At 38.4% G+C, this 27,681-nt stretch overlaps 1 protein-coding gene across 2 annotated transcripts in view; it reads left to right on the top strand.

Annotated features, from left to right (window-relative positions):
* Window positions 1–27,681, top strand: part of LOC121323048 (nck-associated protein 5-like) — a 129,309-nt gene that overhangs the window by 49,525 nt on the left and 52,103 nt on the right. For both annotated transcript variants that reach the window (XM_041263770.1, XM_041263771.1), the window contains exons 4-6: window positions 14,448–14,538; window positions 17,819–17,968; window positions 25,447–25,515. In XM_041263770.1, the coding sequence (XP_041119704.1) occupies window positions 14,448–14,538; window positions 17,819–17,968; window positions 25,447–25,515 (310 nt within the window). The remainder of the gene's footprint in view (window positions 1–14,447; window positions 14,539–17,818; window positions 17,969–25,446; window positions 25,516–27,681) is intronic.

Genomic DNA, 27,681 nt, shown 5'->3' on the forward strand with positions numbered 1-27,681 from the left:
CTAGTTTATTTCAAGTTCAAACTCAATTTAAATGGAAGCCGTCTCTCGAAATAAATGTAAATACCCTGGAATGTGCTACTGCTCAGAATGGTACCCATGTGGCCATAACTGGTTCCACTGATGAGCACAAGTGTGCATTCCACAGCTCCGGTGCTAGTAATCATAAAAAAGTCCATAAACTTCAACTGTGATTCTGCAGTATTGGGGAACTAGTTCCTCATCATGAGTAGTATGCACATAGATTTCACTTTCACTGCCTAAAATCACTTGAGGCTTTGAAAAATATTTTTGGACTTTTGAAATCTGGAGTGCTGTGAGCACATAGTAAAGTGAGGGTAATAAATGTCTGCATTCAAAGCAAAACAAATAAGTACCTAGTGTAGCGACCTTTTCATCTCCTGTTTTCTTTAGCGCTGCTGCACATTAAATGCCCTGTGAAGCTGACGGTCTGCTCAAGTCATTAGGGGTGCAGGTAGACGAGGTTCCTCCAAGCTGCCCTTGAACAGCATGACTACCTTCATAGACATCAGAAGGGAATTCCAGCTGGCTCTGTATATTGAAAGTCTAGTCAAGTTGCCTTTGCCCTTTCTGTATCGCTAAAAGTACCAGAGAGCTTTTTTTGACACAACTTTCACAGAATGTTTAGATTTCTTTCTTTCTTTCTTTCTTTCTTTCTTTCTTTCTTTCTTTCTTTCTTTCTTTCTTTCTTTCTTTCTCACCTGGCTACCATTCAAAATATGGTTTTAGTTAAGTGGCTCCATGCTCCCCACAACCAGTGGCTATTAAAAGCCCAGCTATACTGTATATTTAACAGCAAAGGTTAATTGATCATTTCCTACCCTAAAGAGTAACCTGTTACTGCATGGACTCTTCCTGTACTATGTAACACCTACTACAAGTGTTGTATCACAGCACGATGCAGTCTCAAGTAAAAGGAAGTCAAGTATGCAAAGTTAAATTTGCAGTACAACTTAGCTGAACAAATAGTTTACCTGAATAATGTTCTTGTGCACCAATCACATTTACACAATATGAAATACAATGTTGAAAGGTACTGTAGTTTCAAACAACTGTACACTATAAAAAAACTATCTTAAAAAAAATGTTGTAAATAGATACCGCCAAAGAGATGTATAGTATAGTATTAAACTGTTTTACTTCATTTTGATCCCTTAAACAAAACCCCACTATTAGGCTAACAGGATTCTACAATATTACCACTATATTTAATTGCAGAAACTGAAGTCCCCTTTGTTTAGCCTGCTGCTATTTTAGTTTATAGATGATACTAACCTAATACTGAAACTGAATTAAGACCGCAGTCAATTCTTCAATAGATTCCCAGGCTGTAAGTTTGTTCGTGCAAAAGATTAAACATACTCATTACAGACCTCTACAGATATGCAAGAGGTCAGATTTGTGGAAATGTAGGGCAGCTCTGCTCAGATCACACAGATCGTTGCCTGATTTAGTAGTTGGCGTGCTGTCACTGAGCTGCTGGCTTTATGCTGATGAGGACATCTGAAAGATCAGTGACTTCACTGAAACAATGATGATTCACAGGGAGAGACTTGCCTTTACCCAGTCTACAGAGAAGCAGGTTCCTTTTAATAAATGTGTAACCCTCCAGGTTACACATTTACATCCAGAGCAGTTAAAAGGATTTAGAACATGAGAACATAAGCAAGTTTACAAACGAGAGGAGGCCATTTGGCCCATCTTGCTTGTTTGGTTGTTAGTAACTTATTGAAGGATCTCATGATCTCATGAGGCAGCTTCTTGAAGGATCCCAGGGTGTCAGCTTCAACACCATTACAACATTACAATTCTCTGTGCAACAAAGTGCCTGCTATTTTCTGTTCTGAATGCCACTTTATCTAATCTCTATTTGTGATCCTTGTTTCTTTTTTCTTTGTTCAAACTAAATAGTTTCAATGCTTTTAGCCTGTCTGCATATGACATGCCTTTTAAACCAGGAATAATTCTGGTCACTCGTCTTTGCACTCTTTCTAGAGCAGCAATATCCTTTTTGTAACAAGGTGACCAGAACTGAACACAGTATTCTAGATGAGGTCTTACTAATTGTAAAGTTTTAATCTTACTTCCCTTGATTTAAATTCAACACTTTTCACTGTATAGCCAAGCATTTTGTTGGCTTTTTTTTATAGCTTCCCCACATTTTCTAGGTGAAGACATTTCTGAGTCAACATAAACTCCTAGGTCCTTTTCACAGATTCCTCTTCAATTTCAGTTCCTCCCATATGGTATTTATGATGTACATTTGTATTGCCAGTGTGCAGTGCCTTACACTTTTCTATAGTAAATGTCATTTGCCATGTGTCTGCCCAGTTTTGAATGCTGTCTAGATGATTTTGAATGACCTTTGGAGCTGCAACGGTGTTTGCCACTCCTGTTTTTGTGTCATCTGCAAATTTAACAAATGTGCTTACTATACCAGAATCTAAGTCATTAATATAGGTTAGGAATAGCAAACGGTCTAATACTGATCCCTGTGGTACTCCACTGGTTACTTTGCTCCATTTTGACGTTTCTCCTCTAATCAGTGCTTTCTGTTTTCTACATGTTAACCACTCCCTAATCCATGTACATGTGTTTCCTTGAATCCCAACTGCGTTCAGTTTGAGAATTAATCTTTTATGCCAGACTTTGTCAAAAGCTCTCTGGAAATCTAAATAAACCATGTCATATGCTTTGCAATTATCCATTGTCAATGTTGCATCCTCACTATTTTATTTGACAATCAGATCTGCTGAACTGTCAGAGTATCACATCTTTGTAAATTCAGTGAAATGCTCTATATACAGGAAAATGTAAGCAGAGACGAGAACATAAGAACATAAGAAAGTTACAGACGAGAGGAGGCCATTTGGCAGATCTTGCTCGTTTGGTTGTTAGTAGCTTATTGATCCCAGAATCTCATCAGGCAGCTTCTTGAAGGATCCCAGGGTGTCAGCTTCAACAACATTATAGGGGAGTTGATTATCTCAAACAAACCAAGATTATCTCAAACAAACCAAATGTGCCATGCAGCATGACCCACTTTGACAACAGTATTGCATTTTCAGTTGTCAATGAGCAAAATAAAAAGAGAACTCAAATCAAAATAGTAACAGCACACTCTGGGATAACACTTTGCTACTTGCTCCTGTGAGACACCAACGTGGGCTTCTAGCAAAGTCATGAAGACTAAAAACATCAGCGACAGACACCTCTCCTGGGGTTTGACCCTGCGAAGCGACTGTGCTATTGGGACAGGATCCTCGTCTATTTCATGACTGTGTTCAAATAAAAAGTCTGAATTGTATGTGTCAGTAATTGCACACAGTTAGGTGGGTAAAGAAGATGTTTAAGTACAGTAGCACACTGGTGCTGATGTGTACCCACAAACAACGAACAACGAGAACCTGAAGCTTAAGCTGTTTTCAGACCTTGCTCTGAGGCTAACTGTGTTTTTTCTTTCTCACCAGCCAGAGCAATCACAAAATAAGTATGCAAGAGGGCAGGTTTATGTAATGTGACAGCATGATAATGTATCCTTATTTGCCGATCACATCTTTGCAAATATCACAGTGGCTGTTCCATGACCGGAATACAAACTAGTTAACTCCAAAAGAGGAGCATTCTGTCCAGTCATTCATAAGGTTTCACTATTTTCAAACCTATTATTTTTATGTACTTCAATAATTTAAATAGCACTTTTATTCATTTTAGATTTCTTTTTTTTTTAGACTTCTGCATTACATAGCAACACCCAAAGATTCCTTCAGATAGTACTTTGCTGTAAGTCATGCAGTATTTTTGTTTAGCTCTGGGGGGGGGGGGGGGGGGTAAGATAATATGGCACCAAATAGTAATTGAAAAGCAGCAACATACCTAAGAATGACTTTAATATTGCAATATTCATAACACAGTATAGCCTACATTGCCTTACTCATCCAGCAGCTAAGATTTAAAATAATAATTTATTGTTCTTCTTGTACTGAAAAACAGTTGAACAGGGGACTGTTAGAGAAGTCTGGAACCCACTACATCCATCCATTTCCTGTGTGCACTTCCTGTGCCTTACTTTCATGTGTATCTTATTGAAAGGTCAGAGTTTGTGCAAGAAAAAAAAAAAAAAAAGCCATTGGTCACCCGTTTTGAAACTTTGTAATGCTATCCCTTCCTAACATGCACGAGAGCCTCCCGGTGTTTTATGAGTTTTCCTGAGGGAGAATTAACTTGAAACAAAGTGGTAGCTTTTCATGTTGCCATTCCTTTGCAGTTGAGAACTTTTGAGTCAGCCTGTGAGACATGTCTTCATTTGTGAAGCCTGCAAGTATCCATGGACTTTAGATTAAACCTTATATTGTTAAACAAAGTCGGAAGTTAGCAGATTTTACAGCAGGCTTGTCTTGAAAAAGAATATTACAGCTTTTTGGCATCAAATGATGGCCATGCATTGTGGCTCATGGACCAAGGAAACAACTTACCTATGTTTTTATCAAGCTTGAAGGTTGTTATTGTGCCGCTGTCAAAATGAATGTACATGTTCCAGTGAGAGCTGTGCTGTTAAAATATTGCTGATGGGGCAATCAGATCACTTTCCCTGGAGCTTGACCTGTATCAGGTAGGTTTGTCTGTCAAATGTCTGTGCATTGCATGTTAATGATAGGTGACGACCATAACCACTTACTGCTCTAGTTTGCTGTATTTAAAATAATGTGTGGAATTTACCAGAATTGTTTATTTCTGTGTACCCTGATTTTTAGTTATACAGTATTGCTCATTAAAATCTACAGTCATTAAATAGCAAGCCTATATTTTCCTTGTTAATACCAACTAATAACAAAGTGCTCTAATGCGTGATTATACACATTTTCTAATGTTTCCAGTTGTTTCCAAAATCAAACTCCACCTGACGTTTCAAACTTCAAAATAGATTAGAAAAAAAGCTAACTTAAAGAGGGCTTGCTAAAATAACCCCTCAATTACGTGCCAATAAACCTGGTGCGTCTTTGATGAGGATTCAGACAGTTTAGTGGTGAAAATACTGTGTGGTGTGGTTCAATGTGTGTAAATCAGTGAGACAAGATGTGTGGGTTTCAGTGTAAGCAGATGGCACTGGACAACTCCAAAGCTAAGTTAAAGAACATTGGAAAGCAAGTCTGATTAGTTTTATTCAGAAACGTAACAGTAGTAAAAATGAATTGTCAAAGAAGCCTTTGTGATGTCTCTGAATATCAAAACCAGACAGTTTCCATTGCAGGATATACAGATTTGGATTTTGAAAGTCAATGGCAAAGAAATTACACATGTTATATCTGCTGTACTCCATCTGCTGCACATTTTAAATATTTTTTTAAAGTTTAGAGTAAACTGTTCACAGAAAATGTTTTACTTTCAACATAAATCCGAGACAGCTGACTGCTACTATTATTGTCACCTGAGATTTCAGATGTTTGCGTGCCTGAATCCACATGCTACGAATCACTCAGCCAGGGACCCAAACCATCACTGTGGGAAGACTCCAGAGGCTGGTTGTGCACAGTTGGGGGGGGGAGGGGGGGGGGCAGTTCCTTATTGATGGGTTTAGTATTTATTATCTGGGGAGGAGCGCTGCCAATCCGGTATGTGTCTGAAACGGCAAATAAACGCTTTGGCTAATTTACACAAGAGGATCCATCCTGTAAAATGATGGTGTGACAGGATGTTGAGGCTCAGAGACAGATTAAAGTCAAAATAAAAGTTATTTCATTAAACAAAAGTAATCAAATAAACAGGCACAAGGGCCAACAAAGAGGTTAAAAGAAAATAAATAATCAAAATGAACTCACGAAAACAGTCAGGTTCCAGGGTTTTTAAACAAGATACTTCTTTCTTCTAAAAAGAACACAAAACTCTCCAACATAAACGCAAACCCTCAAACAAAAGAACACCTTTCCAGAAAACAAACACACACACACACAACACACACACACACACACACACACACACACACACACACACACACACACACACACACACACACACACACACACACACACACACACACACACACACACACACACACACACACACACACACACACACACTACCAGCCAGGGCCTCTCCCCTGGCTTTTATCCCCTGTGGCTGGAGCCCAATTAATCAATAATTATTCAATTAAGGCTCCAGCCACATTCTCACATGTTTTCCTGGCAGGGAGAAATTTAACCCCCTCCCTGCCAGTTCCAAACTTGTTCATATAGACGGGGAGTTCCCCGTCACATATTCCCCCCCCCCCCCCCCCCCCTTTGTGCGTAGCACACATGGCCCCAACGGCCACCTCCCCCCTCAAGTCCCAAAGTCCTTTATCCGGTCCCAGGATGGGGAGAAGTCCGTGGTCCATGGGGGCGGCCAAGGTGGAATATTTAGTTCTCCATCTGGCTTCCTCCCAGCAGGACTGAACCCTCGCGACCAGGCTCCCTCTAGTGGCGGAGGCAGGAACAGCGGCCAGGCTCCCTCTAGTGGCGGAGGCGGGAACGGCGGCCCGGCTCCCTTTGGATCCTCTGGCCTCTCTAGTGACGCCAAAACCTCTGGCGACGCTGGAGACATTGGACCCCCTGGCGACGCTGGCAACGCTGGACCCCCTGGCGACGCTGGACCAGCATCCCTAGGAGGAAGCACACAGAGAGTCTCTCTAGGTGATGCGGGCAGACAGGCAACCCCAGGCGATGCGGACAGGCAGGCAATTCCAGGCGATGCGGGGCTCCTTCCTCTCGGGCTGTGGACGTTCAGGCTCCTTCCCCTCGGGCTGTGGCAGCGGCGGCTCCCCCTCATCTCTAGGGCGACGGCAGCGGCAGCTCACCCTCATCTCTGGGCGACGGCAGCGGCGGGTCCCCCTCGTCTCTGGGCGATGGCAGCGGTGGCTCCCCCTCGTCTCTGGGCGACGGCAGCGGCCCCACCCCCATTTCTGCAAGGTGTGGGATCTCCCCCATGTCTATCGCCAAGTACTCCAGGACCATAATGAAGATTTCCTGGAGGGATCCTGGGTGATGCTCTCCCTCCCACTCCTCCCATCTCTCCCCATCTCTATGCTACAGCATGTTGATGGCGATGGGAAGGTCGTGGGAGAGGTCCGCTTCGGGGTGCAGCAACCACTCCCAGTTCTCCCGTGATGGTGGTGAAGGTGGTGCTGGTGGGGTGACTGCCGAGGATGGGGTTGTTAGTTGCTCCTGGTCTGGGTTGTGGGGGCATCCTGCCCAGTTGTGACCGTCCTCCTCACAACGCCCATACCAGTCAGCAATTGGCCCATCTGGACAGGACCTCCACCGGTGGTCATCCTTCCCGCACCACATGAGCCATGGGAAAAAGCTCTCTGGGTCCTCCAGCAGGGTTTGGGTTGGTGATGGCAGCTGCTGCCGCTTCTGCTGTTGCTTTTACTGCTTTTTCTGCTGCTGCTGCCTCTGCTGCCTCTGCCTTTTGCCCATTTCTCTCAAAAAAAAATACAAAAGAATCTCCAAAAAATTCAAAAAAATTCAAAAATTCCCCAAAAAGAAAATTCCAGAGAAGAAACAAAAAATACTGCTCTGAGCCTCTAGGTTGCGCTATCCCACTCTGACACCAACTGTGACAGGATGACAGAGTGTTGAGGCTCAGAGACAGATTAAAGTCAAAATAAAGTTATTTTATTAAACAAAAGTAATCAAATAAACAGACACAAGGGCCAACAAAAAGAGGTTAAAAGAAAAATAAATCAAAATGAACTCACGAAAACAGTCAGGTTCCAGGGTTTTTAAACAAGATACTTCATTCTTCTAAAAAGAACACAAAACTCTCCAACATAAAAGCAAAAAAAAAAATCTCTCTCTCTCTCTCTCTCTCTCTCTCTCTCTCTCTCTCTCTCTACACTACTACTTATTCAATTAAGGCTCCAGCCACATTCTCACATGTTTTCCTGGCAGGTAGAAATTTAACCCCCTCCCTGCCAGTTCCAAACTTCAGTTCATATAGACGAGGAGTTCCCCTTCACAGATGGGAACATGGCTCATCTACTCAATTGTTTTTACTGTTGCTACTAAAATCAGTCAAGCATGTAATCAGACTATAGGCCCACATTCCTCTATGATTGTGGGGTACACTAAAATCTAATTACAGAATTGGGAATTTTAGGGGGGGAGATGTAGTACAAAAATAAATACATAAATAAATAAATAAAAACAGTATCTGTGTTATTTCCTTGCGCAATGGCAGCTTTCATTCACACTTTCTAGATGTTTGGTATGCATTTGTTTTAAATGAAGGGCTTTTTCTGCTGTACTATTGTCCTCTATCTGGAAGTTTAATGGATTGGTGCCAAGCATAGCATGTATTATAAACAGCAGATGTACATGCTTTTTTGATTACATCTGCCTCCTAGAGTAACGCTGTTGGGTTATGATTTACTATGCTATTGTTCATTTCTTCGAAAGCATAAAACACATGTGTTTTGTTTAATATTTTCTATCCAAGATTAACCACAGAATTACAGTAAGAATAAATCGAGACACAGCAGTGAGCATATAAAGCAAAAAGAGAAAGGTAGTAATGATATACTTTTTGGTTCTTGCAAGCACATTTAGAGCAGGGAGTTCTAACCCCAAGTCAGACCATCTCGAATTTTAATGAAAGAAAAATATTTCAGCAACAGGTTAAGTTCTTTTAAAGTAGGATCTGTAGAGGCCACCTGGAAGGAAAGGTGTACTCCAGGATTGGCAGTGTTTTTTATTGGATTCTCTGAAGTCACATGAACTGGTTTAAGCAGTGTTCAGTTTCCAATCTCTGTGAAAGGGTGTGCAGCAATCTAAAATACCCCACTGGGATTTAGAGCTGAATATACAGAACAGGAATCAATTCAGACAGGGTAAAGGCAAAGTCAGGTGCGGGGTTTATTCATCAGAATACCTTTATACCTTTATAGAATAGGACAACCAGATATACAGCTATGGCCAAAAGTTTTGATTCACCTAGACTTTTAGGGTTGAGACATAATGTAAATATACACCATTTAGATATTTTATTTAACTTCATGCAATCAAAGAAAGCAAATTATATCACTAAAGTCTATCGGAAGCCATAGTAGTAGTACAGTAAATGTTAGATTTTTAATGTTACATTTTTCATTTTGATCAGTTTTTCGTTAAGTATCTGGAAAACTACAAAGCGGTCTGTAATTCAATATGTTAACATTATTCAGCAGGTTTCATTTGACTTTATAAAGCAAAATGTGTTTATTCTATAGGGTGATACAAAAGCTTTTGGCCACAGCTATAAATCTGAAAGGTTAATGTAGATGAGTTATTGTTTTCCTTTCTTTTTTCAGGGTGGCTACTAGGACTTCAAATATAATGACCGGGATAGAGTACATCCTGTTGTGTTGCATACAGGTTTAAAATTCAAAGAGTTAGTCAGCGGAAATATGGGATTATAAAAAGGGTGTGTTACTTAATATCTTTAGAGGCTTGTGTCAGCTTTAATGCATTGGAAGCCTTCAATAACAATCAGATAAGGTGAGACCTATACAGTGAATGGACTCTTCATATACAAATGATGCTGCACTTGTTATAATGAATACTGTACCGTAATTCAGAACTGTACCATAGAGTAGCTTTAAATACCATATAAACAAAGAGCAAAGTAGGAAAGTCAGCATCCTTAACACAATATTAAGGAGGCTGTGTGATCCAGTGGTTAAAGAAACAGGCTTATGACCAGGTCACTGTGTGACCCTGAGCAAGTCACTTAACCTCCTTGTGCTTCATCTTTCGGGTGAGATGTTGTTGTAAGTGACTCTGCAGTTGATGCATAGTTCACCCTAGTCTCGTATCTTTTAAAGCGCTTTGTGATGGTGGTCCACTATGAAAGGTGCTATATAAAAAATTAAAATGAATTATTATTTATATAGGAGTCACATGAGCTGATCACTCAGTTGCAAAAGTGCGTTTCCTAATGTATCTTTGAGAAATCTTGACTAAACGCATCCAGTAAATAGTGAGAAGAATTTAAGATCAGCAAGGCATCTAACTGAAATTTATATAGGGGAATTTTCCATGAAATTCTTATTTATAAATGTTCCACAAATCACTGCAGGAAATGTGGAATGTGTTTAAGTCATCAGATCCCTAAAAGAAACAATTATTTCATAAAAACTGTGGTGGTTTAAAATGTCAAGGCTTTTAGTGTTACATAAATCCTTTTTCTTGAGGCTAATTCTAAAGCAAGGCTAGCATGCTGAGGGTTGAGTGTTACGGGTGTGGTTTTTTTTTATAGATTGATTTTCTGAGGGATTTCCAGAGTATAATCAGGTTTTAGGGGCAATAAGAGTGCACCGTGAACATTTACTATTTCACAGCCGTTTGTCTCTCTGTTTTAATGGATCTAATTAGTACTTTTAGTAGGAGTTAAAGCAAGAAAATGGCAATATTTCTATGCCCTTTAATCTCACTAAAGCCAGATGTTTTGCCATTAATTGTATATTGTATTTGTGTGTGCAATGCCAAGCTCTAACCAGAGGAAATACCAAAATCAGAGGCAACACTGTGCCGGACCTGCACCAAGTCTAGTAAAAACTGATATCCTGGTTAATGAGATCCCCAGGTAGTATGTTTCCAGCTTAGAAACTTGTGTAGCTCAGCCGTTAAAGCAAGTGAGATCGCTAGCATGTCTTTAATTTCACTGCAGTTCGGATGCCTGCAAAGGAACGCGACTCACAGATTTGCTGTCACAAAGTTTTTCAATTAACACTTTTGAAATCTCACAAGTTAAATTGGAACTAACACAGACATTCTCCACTTAAATCTTTAGTTCACATTGAATTCAAATGAAGGAAACACCAAATATTAATACTGTACATTCAGTGACCTTACTGTATGTCTACTTAATGCTGTCATTGTTCGTGATGTAATCATGTTAGGTTTGGTGGTTGATATCAGTACTTACATTGTTATTAATAGAACATACAGTAAACAGATATAATTGACCTGGCCCTGACTACAGCATGAGATCTGTACAACTCTTCTAAGAAGTACAAGGCTACTTTAAATTTCCAGTGCTAGGTTTCACAGGTTAAAAATCCTGGCCTGGCTAATCCCTCCTTGTTCTGACAAATGTAATTTAAAAAGTCTTCAAATCTTTGACCCTTAAAAATAGGGACAATATATATTTGCAGCTGCATCACTTGCTGGAATCTGAACTGCTCAGCTAATGTGTCACAATCCTATATAGAAGACCAAGGGACAGCGATTACTCAGTGACACAATTTAAGATGGTACGGCTACAGCTACAGTACCAGAGTTCCAGTGTTTACAACTGGGATTGCAATAGAAAGTCAGCTTGGCCCATGATGAACCACAGGGCCATCTGATACTGAATTTTGACCAGTGCCAGAAAATCAAATGCACACACACTGCACTGGTGGTGGGGGTTACACATCTTGAATAATGATCTGAATAATTCCAAACTGTATACAAAGGTTTTCAAAAACTGGTTTGGTGCCAGACAGTGCAAATCAGCCGTAAAGTAATAATAACAGTGTCGTCTTTGAAATCTTTTTTATTATTTTTAATTGCGTAACTATCTCTTAATCTCTAATCACTAATCAAATATAATAAAGCTGTTTTGCAAAACGCATCATTGACATTCAGTTTCTGCCACAGTTTTGGCTGCAGACTGTAAGCAGCTTCCTTCCACTAGCAATTAGATAAAGCAGTGTGGAGACAAGGGGTTTTACTGCACATTGTTTTTAATACGTGTGGTTTTCATTTTATTTAAAAAAAAAAAAAAAATAGTTTAGTTAGTATCTTTTCATTTTAAGAATGTCTAACCGCAGTTGACCATATGACCAAGCAATAATATATACATATTAATATAGTACAAAATTAAAGAAAGCCAGGAGCTGCAAATATTCTTGATATGTTTGTGGTCAAATATAATTAATATGTTAATATTAAAATGTATTGAGATTCACAAAGTGTAATTTTAATTAAGGAATTTGTTGTGTTGAAATATCTTTGGGGCAGATGTTACTTCAAACAAGAGAGACATATTTGCCACCCAGATGCATAATACCCAGAAGAGTGTGTGCCAGTTTATACAGTGCCACTTGGCAGCATTCAATGAGCAGGCATTCTCTTGTAAAATGTGAGTGAAGAAATCTGTTTTCTACTCCTTTCGTGAGTCTCTGCTCTGATATCCTGCACCTGCCAGAGGAATTTTAAGAGCTTTGGGTATTCAAGAGTAAGTTCAGACAACCGGCTGAATCAGCATTTATTGAAGGCCTCACTCATTTTATTCCAAACTGTTTAATATCCAAAAATGACTGTCTGGGCACTTCCAATGCAGTCAGATCAACCTCTGGTTTTATTTATGTTTTTTATTTATGGGTTGCTATCTTGGCAGAAATGTTCAAAGTCATTACAAATAAAATACAAATCATGAATTAATATTAGATTGTATTTTGTGCACTTTCCAGCATTGCATGTATGTTTGTACATGCAGTAGATATCCATACCCATATCCATAAACATATCCCTAGACATATCTACAGCAATCTTGGTGCTGTGAAATCTGTGAAATAGCCAATCCAACACAGGGATTGTTGTCCCCCGGACAGAATCAGAGCTGAATAAGGTCGGCCGCTAAGCAGAAGTTGCTTCAATCTGCTGCTGAGCCCTGTACTCCCCAGACTGAGATTACAAGCGCTTTATTCTTATTCACATTTGGCCAACAGATGCGGCAGCTATTCAGTATGGATTTTGCCAGCACTTGCACGCATCAAGTGGAAAATTCATTGCAATAAAAATAAAGAAAATGTCAGCAAGCATTAGAATATGATAAGTGCACCCTAATGTGTTAGACACAACGAAATATAATTAGGGAGGACTAGATTTGGAGAACTCCGTCAAAACGCAGTTTAATCTAACAGCAAATAGCACTTTACCAGGAGCCATGACAATTTGTAAAGAATACCAAATTTCTGTTTCTAACACTAAACAGTGGGCCATATTCATAATGGGGGCCCCCCCGAGTGGCGCATCCGGTAAAAGCACTCGGCCCAAAGTGCAGGATGCGCCCAATAGCTTGGATATAGCCGGTTCGAATCCAAGCTGCCACTTTGCAATGCCGCAGAGGGGCAGAGCACAATTGGCCAAGAGCTGCCCGGAGTAGGGGTTAGGTCACCTGGGGAGTCCTTGGCTCACCACGCACCAGCAGGCCTGCCTGTATGCAATTCAGAACTGCGTGGCCCTCCTACGCTGTAAGTTCTGGATATAGCTGCACGGCGGGCTTGCAGAGTGAACTCATCCCACTTAGTTCAGGGTTTGTAGCGGTAACCAGGTTGAATAATAATTAGACATTCCAAACTGGAAGAAAAAATAAATAAAAAAGATGTTGTTACCACACTAATATTTAATGTCAGATCTTTCAACACTTGATTAAAATTACACATTAGTTACAGTGGGGTTACCACTCAATTGAAGCGATTTCTAAGGCTTTGAATACCGTTGGTTGATGCTCATCTCGGAGGGTCCGCGTCTATCCATCTTTCACTACACTTTACCCAATGCCAAGTCCACATACCACCACGAATTGGGTGGAAATGGAAGATATAAGCTGACTTTTAATTGGATAATTTCTTACACATACTATTTTCTTTAAATTCATTGGTTCTCATTTCATTTTCAGTAATCTGACTGGCATGTTTTTATTTTACTATTGGCTTAAGTACATGCTCCTAAACACAGACATTTTTCTAGGACATGAAATCGTTAAGATGCATCTCATTCTCCGGCTGGTCTGAGGCATGTGTTAATTATGATGCCAGTAAGGGTCAATTAATGGCACAATACAGATTTATGAATCAGACGAATATGCTAATGAGAAAATTTGTCTCCAAGAGCATGTTATTGTATGAGTCATGTTTTCTGACGGTAAAGGACGTTTATGTATGACCCGATGAAATACTGTCATGTTAAGCACTGTTACTGGCATAATAAAGGAGACGCTAAGTTTTATGAATATGAGCCAGTATATTACCTGGTAGCAGTATATGCAAGACTAGTTAAATGGTTGATAAAAAGAGATAATGTCAAGTGTTTGATTCCAGAATTTCTTAAAATAACAAAAAATAAAGTGCTTAATGAAGATGATACCTTTATTTGATATAAAAACACAAAGGCAGTACTGTACACTTAGTTATTGATGGTAAAATAATAAAATAGGTGCAATCTCGTATCATCATATTTAATTTACTATTTAAATATGCTCAGTAAAATATTCATTCTATGCCTCAAAGTAACTGCATAGGAGACATATCAAACCTTTAACAACATTTACTGTTCATTTTCAGGAACCTTCCCAATTACCCCTTCCAGACACTTCATATATTTTACAGCATTGCTGACTTTTGTGTCTCCTTGTTTTTTCCGCAGGGTGGAAGAGACAGTGCGGAATTTACTGCAGAACCAGGGGGCTCTGGATCAGACTGCTGTGGACACGGTGGACATTATGAAGGTCTTTAAGGTATTTTATTAGGGGCAGAATTAACAGCTACCCTGGCCCTTTAGAAAAATCACTGTAATCCTGAATGTGAAGCCATGTTAATACACTTCAATTACAGAGACTACATGGTGTCCATTTGTAATAATACCAAACAGCAAGTTCGTATGATTAAAGTGTGTTCTGTTGGGTTAAACAAGGTTGGTCATTTGTGAAACCGCAGCTTTCCAAAATAGAATTTATCACCTCCATCCTAAAAGTTGAAGCCCTTTATGTTAGAAGCATTTTCTAAATGGAGACGACAGTATCACCCTAACCAGCATATATTATGAATGGCCTTCAGATGCAAATAAATAAAGAAATAAAGAAATAAATCCTTGTGGTGAAAAGAACATCTGGAATCTAAATGTGCACATAACAAAAATAAACTGTCACGCCTCACATCCTGTACAGTAGTTCAAATCATGTTCACTGGCTGCATGCGTTCCCTAAAAAACAAGTGGCTGTTTTTATAGCGCTAGGTAGCTGTTCTCAGGTACAGCAACCCCCAATACTTGTTTAGCTGATTCTCCATGTAATGACTTTAATGGATGCGAGTTTGTCAATGCAATACAGCAGTTTTTAAGCATTGTTCATCATTGATTACATTTTGGCCATCTTGACAGCAACTAATAAAAGAGACCGTAAAAGAGGTTTACAGTGCTTGCACATTCAAAATGATTAGCCCTCTGTTGTTTATCAAAGTCGAGGAGTTAGCAGAAATAATGTGCACTTCGCTGGGTTTTTTTTTTTTTGGAAATGTGTGCACATTGGTTTGTTTTACTGTCTTAAACATCCATTCTAGTTCTAATAAACAACCTAACGTTAAGGTCGGATAGTGTTCACAAATGTATTGCTGTAAGCCTTTTCAAATGGAAATGAGATACTGTGGAGCTTTATTGCAAGACTTACAAATATGCAACCTTATGAACAGACACTGATGTAGGTCTGAATCAGTAGAGTTAAGAGATGCATTAGATAGCATAAATTATGCATAGGTGAATCAGTTATCTGAAATTCCACCATTTATTGCTAATCGTTTGTTTGCATGTAAGTAGTATGAATAAAACTGCTTTGCAGCTACAGCCTGTGAATGTTTTTAAATCTTTAATTGATTATATGGGTCATATTTGGGGAATCTTGACACAGTTGTAAAATGGCAGGCCCTTAGGCGAATCACATAATGTCATTGCTTTGCATCTAAGAATATTACACTTGTCCCATTCATCAATCTGTGGTCCTAACTGTCAAGAGATGTAACTGAGAGCATTTGAAAGTATGGGGGGATATTCCCGTTGTAATGGATACTGGGATGGTAGTATATTATGAATGCAAATTACTCACAATTTCTAATTCATATTTGATTAGCAGAAATATCACTTATCCTTTTAAAGGGCTGGTTGGATCTACGTTGACTCTAAAATGTTACATTGGGAATATGACATTTTTTAACTTGCCCTGAATATTTCTGATTGGACCACAGCCTATCTGACGAAGGCCAGTGCTGAAATCATTTGTAAAGCCAGCTGATTGCACTATGCTGAATATATTAAACTGTCAGGTGAAAGAAAGCGCTACAGTAATGGTTTCTAACACAATAATCCTTGGCACAGCAGGGCCTGCTTCATCTGAACACTGTGAACAAGCTGTTAACACACCAGTCTACCGCTGACTCTATTAATAGAGGTGTTGACTGAGCTTGACTCTTAGATGAGCAACTACAGATCAGCTATAACCACGTTACAGCTGTGCAACAAACAATGGGACTCCATTCATACACATAAATATAATGTCTGCGTCTCTGTTTACAACATCCTTCTTAAGCCCTCTGATCAGTAAACATACCTTGCTGGCATGTTCATGATGAGCTAACTGCTGTCTTCTGCATATTAAACATCCAAAAAAGTCCAAGAAGATTTGAAGCAATAACGACTTCAATATTTGAAGATTGCTGTGAGACTTTGTTTTTGGCTTAAGATTGTAATTAGCTAGCATCCAAAATAGTTGCTATGTGAATTTGCAAGAGTATGCAGTATTAAAATGGCTGGTTTAATTAACAGTTAGCTACAAGCAACAGATCCATCCAATGCAGAACTCAGAGAATTATCAGGATTAGTTTTTCAGGAATTTATTTGGCCTTTGATTAGTTCTTTGCCATTATTTTGATTCTTGAATATTGTGTGAAAAAAGGTTAATGTGATTGTGGAACAAGTGACACTGTTCGCTTCAGTGAAATGATTTGCTCATGAATAGTCTCATTAATCCCAAGAGCATTGCTAATTCAATTTGGTATTTTTCAGCTTGTGTTCAGCTGAAAAAGCAGAGAAAGGGCTCCCGAGTGGCACATCCAGTAAAAGCACTCACGTAGCGTGCTGGATACATCCTGTAGTCTGGACATCGGCGGTTCAAGTCCAGGCTATTCCTTTGCCGACCGAGGATGGGAGCTCCCAGGGAGCGGTGCACAATTGGCCCAGCGCCGCCCAGGGGGAGGAAGGGTTAGGTCGGCCAGGGTGTCCTCGGTTCACCGTGCACCAGCTTCCCCTGTAGTCTGGCCGGGCGCCTGTGGGCTTGCCTGTAAGCTGCCCAGGGCTACGTTGTCCTCTGACGCTGTAACTCTGTATGGCTGCATGGTGAGTCTGCAGTGTGTAAAAAAGCAGGTTGCTAACTGCACACACTTGAGAGGACAGCGTGTGTTTGTCTTCACCCCTCCCGAGTCAGTGCAGGGATGGTAGCAATGATTTGGACACTACTAAATTGGGGAGAAAATAACAAAAAAACAAATTAGTGACTACTACTAAAAAAAAGCAATGAAAGACAAAAGTTTAGTAAGTACTTGTTCAAAATTCACTTGGCATACTACAGCAATAAAGGTATTAAATGTAATAGTAGAACAAATCGTTGTAGTGAAAGGGATATCATACAGGCTACAAGATGGCAAGGATCTTTAAAACCAAGGGAGCATTGTTGCTGATTTTGTTTACAGATCCTGAAATGATAACAGCAAACCCACTGCTTGCAGTAGGAACTGGCTTCCTTCCCAAACCTGAACCCCAACCCTAACTCTAATGCTAACTACTATCCTTAACCCTACCCTAACCCTAGCCCTAGCCCAAGCTCTAACCCTAACCCTAACCTAAAACTAGAACATGCAAATAATTAATGAATATATGTGACAACATACTGCAAGTAAGGATTTAAATAATCATTATCTGTCCGGTATCGATGGAGTTGCTCTAGCATCTCAGCTCTTCTGCTCCTTCCGCAGAGTAAACTTTCTGAAGGAGTCAAAAAGCCAAAGGAAGCGGTGGAAGACCTGAACCTGGCAGCAGAGGTGGATTACCACAGTGAAAGCAGCGGGAATGAGGAGGGGAAGGACAAAACCACGCTGCTTCTGGAAAGGCTGCGAACATTAGAGGTACTGCACAGTTCACCTTCCCAAACAGGTTTAACAAATGTACAAGGCGGTTATGAATATATAATATTAATGCAAAATTATTTATACTTTACCAGCACATTAAAAGCAGTTATTCTTGATTATCAATAGCCTTGAGCGAGGAACTAGATCCCTTAAATCCCTAAACAGTATTTAATTTCTCTGTGTTGAAAATCCTCAGGAATTTCAGGCTAATGATACCTTAGGTCTGTTGTAGTCAGATACCAATTAATCAGTACAGATTCTAAATGCTCAGAGGAACTTATTTTAACCCAATTTTGATGTAGTAAGACATTGCAAGATTTCAGGAAGGAAATTGGTCAGGTAGGGTCAGATTCTAGATTGTCACAGGGCCAGGTCACCCTCAAAGCAAAGCCTGCTCAACGGCCTGTACATAACAGATACCAGAGCATGACAATAATTCTAGAATGAATCTACATAAAACAGCCTTGGTGAGCAGAATTCAGACAGCCATTAACCAAAGCACTGACGTTAATTGCACCTAATGATAATTGGAACAAAGTGCTCTTAATTGTACATTGGTTTAAAGCTATGCTCCCGTTCTTGTGGATTATATAGAAGGATATAAATTACAGACTAATACTGGGGTTAGAAGGAAGAGAAATCCTATTAATCCAAAGTCACATATAGTGTCTAAATAAAATCTGCTGTACCATTATACCAATAATGGATGCATTATTTCTTTGTGTAAACAGAAAATCAAGACCTTCTGTGTAAGCAGGTGTGCTACAACATGCTTTTTTAAAGTGTTTATTAAAAACAAAAAACACTAAAGCAGGTCACACTTGAATGTACTGGAACAACAAAGTTGTTCTGAGACTTACCCAGAAAAGAATGTTTTCTAATAAATGTCGGTGCTGTAAATATACACTGTGTGAACTCACATATGCTGTCCTATTAAATATACAGTCAATGTCGGCTGACTCGACACCCCACAGGGATGCCATTTAGTGTTGACTTATCCAAGGTGTTAACCACGTGTGCACATGAGCCATGGCATTAACATGAATACAAGTAACAGAACTCACACGTTTACAGAATTACAGTATTTACAAGTTTATTTTTTGTTAAATGTATTTATGAAAAAGGTTGAAAAAACTGCAGTGAATGAAATAATAACAGTATACAGTACTATATAAACTCGATGCAACTCATATAGTTCTATTGAAATAAGAATTCCTAAAATAACTGCAGTGTTATTTTTCCAAACTGAGGGTGGCTGTTTTTTACAGAAATATGAATTCTTTACACATTCTCCACATGTCCTAAACCTTATTTCTAATACAGTCAGCGCCGCTTTATCGGGAGAAGTACAAATATCTAGAATAAGCGGCTTTTATTTAATGAGAGGCCCAATTAAATGAAAGACATTTTAGACGACCTTAGTCATACTTTTTTGTTTATAAATTAAAAGAAAAAAAATAGAATTGCATCACATTAAGATTAAATGTTAAATACATCCTTTAAAATATATAAACAAAATGAATCGCTGTTTTTTTTTGTTTTCTACATGAAATGACAAAGAATAAAATCCCATGCCAACTGTACTCACCACAAGTCACATCCCAAATAAACGACATCAATCACATTGGGAAGAACTATCTCCCAGAGTTGTAGCCCATTTAAGCAGAAATCATGATTATTAATATCTAAAAAAAGAACTGTGAAGACTTTCTTATGTCTACACTTTGAAGATGACCTTCTCATAAATTAAAAAATCCAGCATTGTCAGAAAGAGTTCTAACCCTTTCTTTCTTCATCACTTGTAACTTCCAGGCTTTCCTAATTTGAACCGTCCAGCTTGAAACAGCAGGAGAATCACTTAGTATTATTATTTTTTGTGTTTTGCCACCAGGTCCTATAGTCCTAGTTTCGGTTCTAAGTGGTTCTTACAATCAGTAATGAAGGCCTTAAATGGTTCTATGGTTCTGATTAATGGTAGGCCACTGTGAGAGCATTGCACTGTAATTTAGCTCAGAGAAACAGAGGCAACTCCAGTTTCATTTTCAAGTGGATTGCTAAAATGGTTTTAGGAAAGCCTGCTCTATTCTTTAGCCAACCAGCTCACGTTATCATTCCTGTTGAACACCCCTTACAAACTCTAGGACCCTGCAACACATCAACTCAAACTTACCAGAGAGTGAAGCAAGATAAAGAATTGTGAGGCAATGGGTCCAAATTTACTGCAGGTGTGCTCTTTTGTGGTGCCACAAAATGCTTTTTTAAGTGTTTAATAAAAAAAAAAAATAGTTCTATAATATCAAAACATTCATGGTTTAAAAGTGTTGGCCTTATTGTCACCACTAGTTTATTGATGTTAAGTGGCAGGTACTGTGGGATGAGCTGAAACCAGTTTAATTTCTAAAGACCTAGCACTTCTAAAGATGTAGAGCTTTCTCCAAGGAATACTAAAATGACCATTGACATGAATTTATAAATGCACAACCCTTCTTGAACAAAGCATAGATCCTGCAATATATACTCTTTCATCCAAGTTCATTAATCTCAGCTGTAGCCATTTTAATCAGCAATTACTCAACTTCAGCAGCAGAAACATCTTAAAGGTGCAGCTACCATTCTTACAAAGTATACTCGCCTTCAAATGGAAATAGTTTTGAAAAGAACTACTGTGCAGTTTTTTGTTTTCTAGTGCTGTAGGATCTGAGATATTCGCAATTAGTAAAGGAAACGGATACCTGATCACAGATAAAAGGCGGCTCTTGCATTGTGTTGTACATGTAGTTTCTCTGGCTGCATGAATCTCTGCCACAAATTTGAATCTTGTGCCAGACACACACTCTCAATGAGCAGGATATGATGTGGCAGTCTGGGCTCACATTACAAAGCGTTTGTACTGTAGTCCTACTGGCACACTTTACCCCCACAGATAGTGGATTAAGCACAGAAAAGCAGAAGGTGCTTCCCTCTAATTAGCGCCAAGCCAACATGGAAATACTGTGTTGTGAAGCCAGGCTGTGCACTTTGCTCCAGGTGCAAAGATAAAAGGGTTCTCGTCTTCTGATCCATGTAGTCTTGTAGTGTCTGTGAGCATAAGGTAAAAGAAGTAGAATAAATATAAAAACAGTCATTATATATCAATGGCTAGAAAGCCCTTCTTTGTTTAGTGCAGCTTTTTTGATCAAACACCATTGTACATATTTCAAACTTCAAACAGCTCTGCAGATACCCCGTGCTGCTAACAGCACAGCTCTAATGAGGGTGGCTATGTGCTGTGTAGCCACAAGACAGCTGTATTATCGCAGTGGAGAGAGTAATGTTGTAATTGCAGAGGATTTTTGTAAAAACCTGAACAGATACTGAAAAAAAGCTGTTTTCTATAAACGTAATTGCTTTTGATCAAGCTAATGTACTGGGTTGTGTTCATTCAGGTGCCAGACAATAAGCCGAAAGCCATCTCAATTGGTATCTCCATGTCAAAAGTAGCACCAGTATATCTATATTGCAATAGGATGCCCTGCAGAATGTCGACTGCTTCATTTATGGTATTGCTTTGTTTTGTTTGTTTGTTTTTTTTCCTGCACCATTTTTATTTGACTTTCCGTTATGAAATATATGTTCTAGACTAGAAGGCGTCTTAAAAGTATGCCTTAGTGACCAATGATAATGTAATTGCCTCATTAAGGTACTCATCAGGCATGCCCAGGTGGTCCATTCGAGACAGCGGAATATGTTAAAAAAAAAGGTCTAGCAGACTATTTAACAATGTTTATTGCAGGCTACTTTCTGCAAGACTGTCCCAGAGATTGAAATTCAAAATGGAGCCAGTCTAGGACATTTGAAATAGAACAGATTGGAAAGAAAATTGCTTTTTAAAAGTAACCATTGAAATGTATTATAATTGTAATTTCCTCTCAGCTGCAGCAGAGTGCAAACGAGAATTTGAAGAATCATATACATTTTAATTTGGTCTTTTCCCTTCCTTACTATTGGGTAAATGCAGCAGCATTAGAGCATGCATAACCTAATAAATAAAGAAAAAAGAAAAATCAACCTGCATAAGAAACAAAAGTGATTAATTCATAGGAGTGAGACACCATCTTGGGTAAGGCAGAGTGACACAATAAACACATAAAACATGTATTTTCTGTTTTTCGAAAAGCAGCGTCAGGGGGAAGATTCCCATTGAATGGCCCAATTCATGTGAAGCAAATCACATTGCTTGTGGGTGACTGGACGTCAAAGGAATCTTGAGTTAACTTGGTCACAAAAGCATTCACTTCCGCTACCGAGTCCCCCTCCTAGGCTCTTTGCGAATAAACAGTTAATTGTGTGATTCTGCCCTTTTAACATCATTGACTCATGAAAACACAACTTTTTATATGGGGTGAATGGGACTGCCAAAGACTTCAACTGGGTTATCAACTGATGCATCAGATTTTCAGATCCAGCTCAGTGAAATACACCACACTATAGTTTATTCACACAGCCCAATAAATTAATTTCACATCTACATATTTCTACATTATTATAACAGGATATTTGTTGTTGATGTTACAAACCACATGTCCCCACGTTAAGTATGCTGTAAACTTTAGATGGATCGTAGATATTCTTGGTCAAAAGGAAGTGGAATCTGTCAGGTGCATTCTACATAATTAAAATCATATAAGCAAGTACATTTTTGGTCTCAAAGATGAAACATATGAACCACAAAGCTTTTGTTTGACACTTGTGGCAAGTTTTTACAACTGATGAAACGGAAACAGAAGCAATTAGCCATTCTTTCTTTATGGTTCTATATGTACCTGAGCCTCATTAAATCATGTCTATATTGGAAAATTAAAATATGAAAAAAACAACAACTTAATGTGTCATCGTGTACAGAAAATGTTCAAGAAAATATGTCACACTAAAGCTAATTAAGCAGGTTATTGAAACATTGTTATTTGCAGTATGCCACATAAAGGTATGAAAAAAAAGCTTAGTGGATCATTCATATGAATCAGGGTGGGTTTTTTAAGTTTAAGAAACAGCTGCTGACATGACATGTGGTTATTTTTAAGATATGCCCCTTTCAACTAAAAATTGCATGTTTCATATCAGCTGAGCCAATTCCCAGATGCATCCCACAGCTGCTAGAGGAAGTATTGATTTATACTTAATTTCAGTTGTTTTGTACACTGAAAACGTTCACAATAAAGTGGCACTGCTCATTTGTAGCCGCAGAGCAGAGGAGTGGGTTGGTCTATCATTTCTCTTCAGGGATGCTTCAAAGTTAAGAAAACTTTGTTAAAAAGTTAAACTAAACAAAAACAAACAGGGCAGTTAAAATAGTGCTGAACCTAGTTAAAGGAAAATGTAAGTTTATAGGTGCAGTTATTACTTGTTATTTGCTCTACGTCTAAAAGATTTATTGTAACCTTCAACAATTATGGTACTGGAATACAGTAAATATTTTTTATCATTTAAGCACACAGCATTTAGACTGTCCAAAAATAAATACATTGAGGATACGATAGATGTTCATGACGTACTCTAGATATTCCACAAACTTAAAAGTGCTTGAAAGAAAACTATTAAACTGTTACAAATTCTGTTTAAATGTATGGGGAAGAGAATCAAAACTCTCATTAAATCAAGCCCTGCCTCAGTTTAGCACTGCAGTGTAATTTCTTTATTATTCAGTTTGTGTTATAATTATGCTGTGTGCATCTTATGCAATGAAAAGCTGGTACTTTAACACACAGGCTGAAATAAACATGATTGAGCTGGTTTGAAGAACTTTGACAACCTCTAATGTGTTCTGCAGACTTTGACAAATGAAAACCTGTGTAAATCGATAGGCTTTACTCCAAGACGAGAAGCAGTACTGTACCAATAACAAGGACATACTCACGTCAAGCCCATTTTCCAAAATGCTGTTTGCACCGTTAAAGTTCAGCACCATAACTGGAATCTCTTTGACCTTTAGCAATGATACTTCCAAAAAAAAAATCTGATTTGCTGGTTAGGTTTCAGCTTGATCCATGGCCTTTAAACTCTCATTTCAGTTCTTTCCTTGGCTGATGCTGAATATATCTGCTTTACCCTTGCCTGGTTTCTCTTTGCTGGATTTGTAACAAACAGTGTCAGAATGAGAATGTTCTTGCCATTTAAAGACAGCTGTTTAATTCCATAGTTGTCAAGTATAGGTATTATGTACAGGTTTTATTAAATGATTTTTCTGTACAGTCCAATACAGTATGGGTTTATAGTGCTACGTATGTACAGTCCTGTTTTGAACTGGCTCATAGTCAAGAAGCAGCATCCATTTGTCTAACCACCATAGTGTGAAAATAACAAGGCCTCAGACACATATTTATTTTGCTTGAGGATTGTGAGGAGTTAGTGTCATAGCCCGGGATCGACTGAGAATTATACTTTTAAATTGAACCTCACATTAAGCGGTTTACTCGTTATAGGTCTCTATTTTAAACATCTGAGCTAAGATATTTATAGAAGGAAGATATTGTTTAGAGACAAGAAGTCTTGACAAAAAAAGAAATCTGGATCTCTGTGCTGTCTAATAAAAATGAAAATGTTGTAACGGTTTTAGAAAACTTAAAATCATCTTCATGTGTTGAAATATCCAATCTGTTATTACTGATTTGTGATTATAGGTAGGCATTTGATTAATGTATTTGTTTTACAAATAGGAATGGAGTTGTGTGATTCAAGCTTGCTGTGGCAGCCTTGCCAAAAGGATTGTCCTGATAAATACACAACGTTCAGAGAAGAATAAAAACAATTGTAACGACATAAAACCAGCTGAAGTTTTCTTCTGTGTAGTTTCTTGCTATTTATATTGTTGAAATTATTTTATTCGCCTATGATTCAAAATATGGGCCCGAAAACACTGAAATGTAAAGAATAGCAAATATCTGTTTAAATGTAATGTTAGGTTGATTTATACAAACTCCTCTATGTTTTCAGAGGTTTCTTTAATAAACATATTCCTTCCCAGATGCAATTTGTAACACCGTCTCTTTCAATCAGTGCACACAAAACTGCCTTGCTATTGGAATCACCACTGCTGATTGATTTTGCCTCTGGAAACAGTTCTGCAAATAGCAAGTATTAAACAGTTCTCCAGCCACAACAGAGAGCTGCTTTCATGACACAGTTGTTGAAATGCCAAGGAACAGTGTTTAGAACCTTAAGCTTGAGTTTAATTAAAGACAGTGGTTTCTTTGTGCTGTTAACCATCGTTTGTCAGCTTCTATTAAGCTTTTGTTGTTATTGTTGAACAATCAGAAATGTTTTCTGGGTGTCCAAGTATAAAAGAGATGGTTGTGCAAATCAAACATGGAATGCTGATGGGGAGTATGCTACTCCCCTGTTACCTTACAATAAAAAAATATATTGAATTGCCTGTCTGATTAAACACAGATCTTTTTTAACTGGCCCTGTTTGTATGTGTTATATCTTTTGAATAACAGGCAGAGAACTTGGCCCTGACAACGGAAAATGAAACCCAGAGAGAGCAGTATGAGCGCTGTCTTGATGAGGTAAGACAGTACACCCTCGGTAGGGGGCGTCTCGTTTTCAGAAGCAGCTTTCTAAACAAACAGAAGACCCCTTTAGATCCTGTCCAGACACCTCAACCCTACCGCGCTTCACAACCAGGGTCGTAACAGTTAAATAGACACGGGGTCTGGGCCTTAATGTGAGACCCCCCAAAAAAGTAAACCCCTTTCAATAAGTACCCTAGTACAGAAAAAAGGGAACTGTCGCTTCCCAGAGTTTTCAGACAGATTATTTATAGAAGGACTATAGGCTTTGGCAGCCCATTGCTAGCTGTCAAAATCATAAGTGTTTCAGAGATTCAGAAACACTTGGACTGTGTATCACTATCTATAGAACTCTTCATTGTCAAGAAAAACAACTCAGATGATTAACATAAAGCCTTTGAACATCAGTAGAGCAAAGTGCTTTAAAGCAAAGTGTGAAGTTGTTGGTGTTGGGTGGTCTTATGCTTGAACTGCAAATGTATTTAAACATTCAATGAAAAAAAGACTAACACTTTACATTGTCTCTAATTACTGTGTATTTACAAAGTAGTTACCAAGTAAATACATGTACATGTACAATCTTTTTGCATCATCTATGTAAGTACACAATTGTAGCGTTAGGGTTAGGAATAGGGTTATATCATGCAAAAATATTTACACATTAAGTACATTGTAACTATGCATAATAACATTGTAATTATGTAAAAGTACACATGTATTTATTAAGTAACTACTATGTAAACACAGTAATTAGAAACACTTAATGTAAAGTGTTACAAAAAAAAATCCCTGTTGATAACATGCTTGTCACAATACAATACAGTTGTCAAGCTGTTTGCAGAGGGAGTGTTTTGAATAATTATAGCGTGAACACATGCTACAACATGTCTTTCATTTTCTAGCAACAGATTATATAAAAATGAATGTGTCCATGTCTGCATGTCAACGTGGGAAGGCTGCAGCACTGCTGATTGCACTGCTGAATCCGTGTCACACATACACACAGTGTATGTCACAGTATGTGTTATAAAATAAATGCTGTGACAAATTACTGTAAATACTGCTGTTAAAAAAAAAAAAAAAAAAAAAAAAAAAAGTATTTCTGAGCCAGTGCCAGGTCCAGTTCTTAAAGATAGTATTCTCTGCACCACACATGGTACCCCTAATCAGCCCAATTGTTGATTAGCTTTTTGTTGTTACAGTAATAGAAGATTAACATGAATCTTAAGCATTTCCATCTGCACCATGAAACCAGCCTATCGAACTTGTTCCATTCTACTCTTAATTTCGTTCCAGTGTAAAACTGGGGCACTGCCAGTTCTATCTACAGTTTACAATCCAAGCCATAAACAGACATTTAAGCAAAAGTCAAAGATCACCGGTACGTATGTATCATGTATGGTAGCTATTTATTAATCGATTCACCGTGCACCAATATTTCCCTGATGGGAAAATATATTCCACATATTTTTTATGCAGTCAGAGATTTAAAAGCTGCACTCCCCCCTGTGGCCAGTGCACCGGACACTCGTTAAAGTAGGACAGATTGAATTTGACATCCTGGGCTCAGAGAGTCCCAGGTGAAATCGATTGACTCTCGATCTTCTGCTGAAGTCGGATTTTAAATCACTTTCAAGTCGGTGCCAGTGGCAGTCAGAAACGTGACATTAAACAATCTTCAAAATGAAAGCTAGGAATAACATTTTTGAAAAGAATAAAATGCACCAAGAAAAAAAAAGAATAGGATGTGTTCTCTTAGAAATGCAAAATAAAACATGACTAAAATATAATGTATAAATACTTAAAGGAAAATGTCTTTAATTAGTAAGCAGTTCTTGGCTATTTTGCTCAGTTGTTTGTTGAGATCAGAAACATTACGTTTTGAATTCCTTGGGGGGATTCTCTCTGTATAGCATTACATTATAAGTTAACAGGATGGACTGCACAATCAAAAGAGAAAGGAAGGAATTTGAAATGTGCTATTCCCGCATATTTGAAATGTATGTATTGTTGTTTTATCCATGACAGTTTAGTTTGTACTGTGTTATCAACCGTCAAACCACAAGTGTTTGCATATTTATAGTATAATATGCAATATATATATATATATATATATATATATATATATATATATATATATATATATATATATATATTTATAGA

This window comes from Polyodon spathula, chromosome 11 (genome assembly GCF_017654505.1).
Source record: "Polyodon spathula isolate WHYD16114869_AA chromosome 11, ASM1765450v1, whole genome shotgun sequence".
NCBI lineage: Eukaryota > Metazoa > Chordata > Actinopteri > Acipenseriformes > Polyodontidae > Polyodon > Polyodon spathula.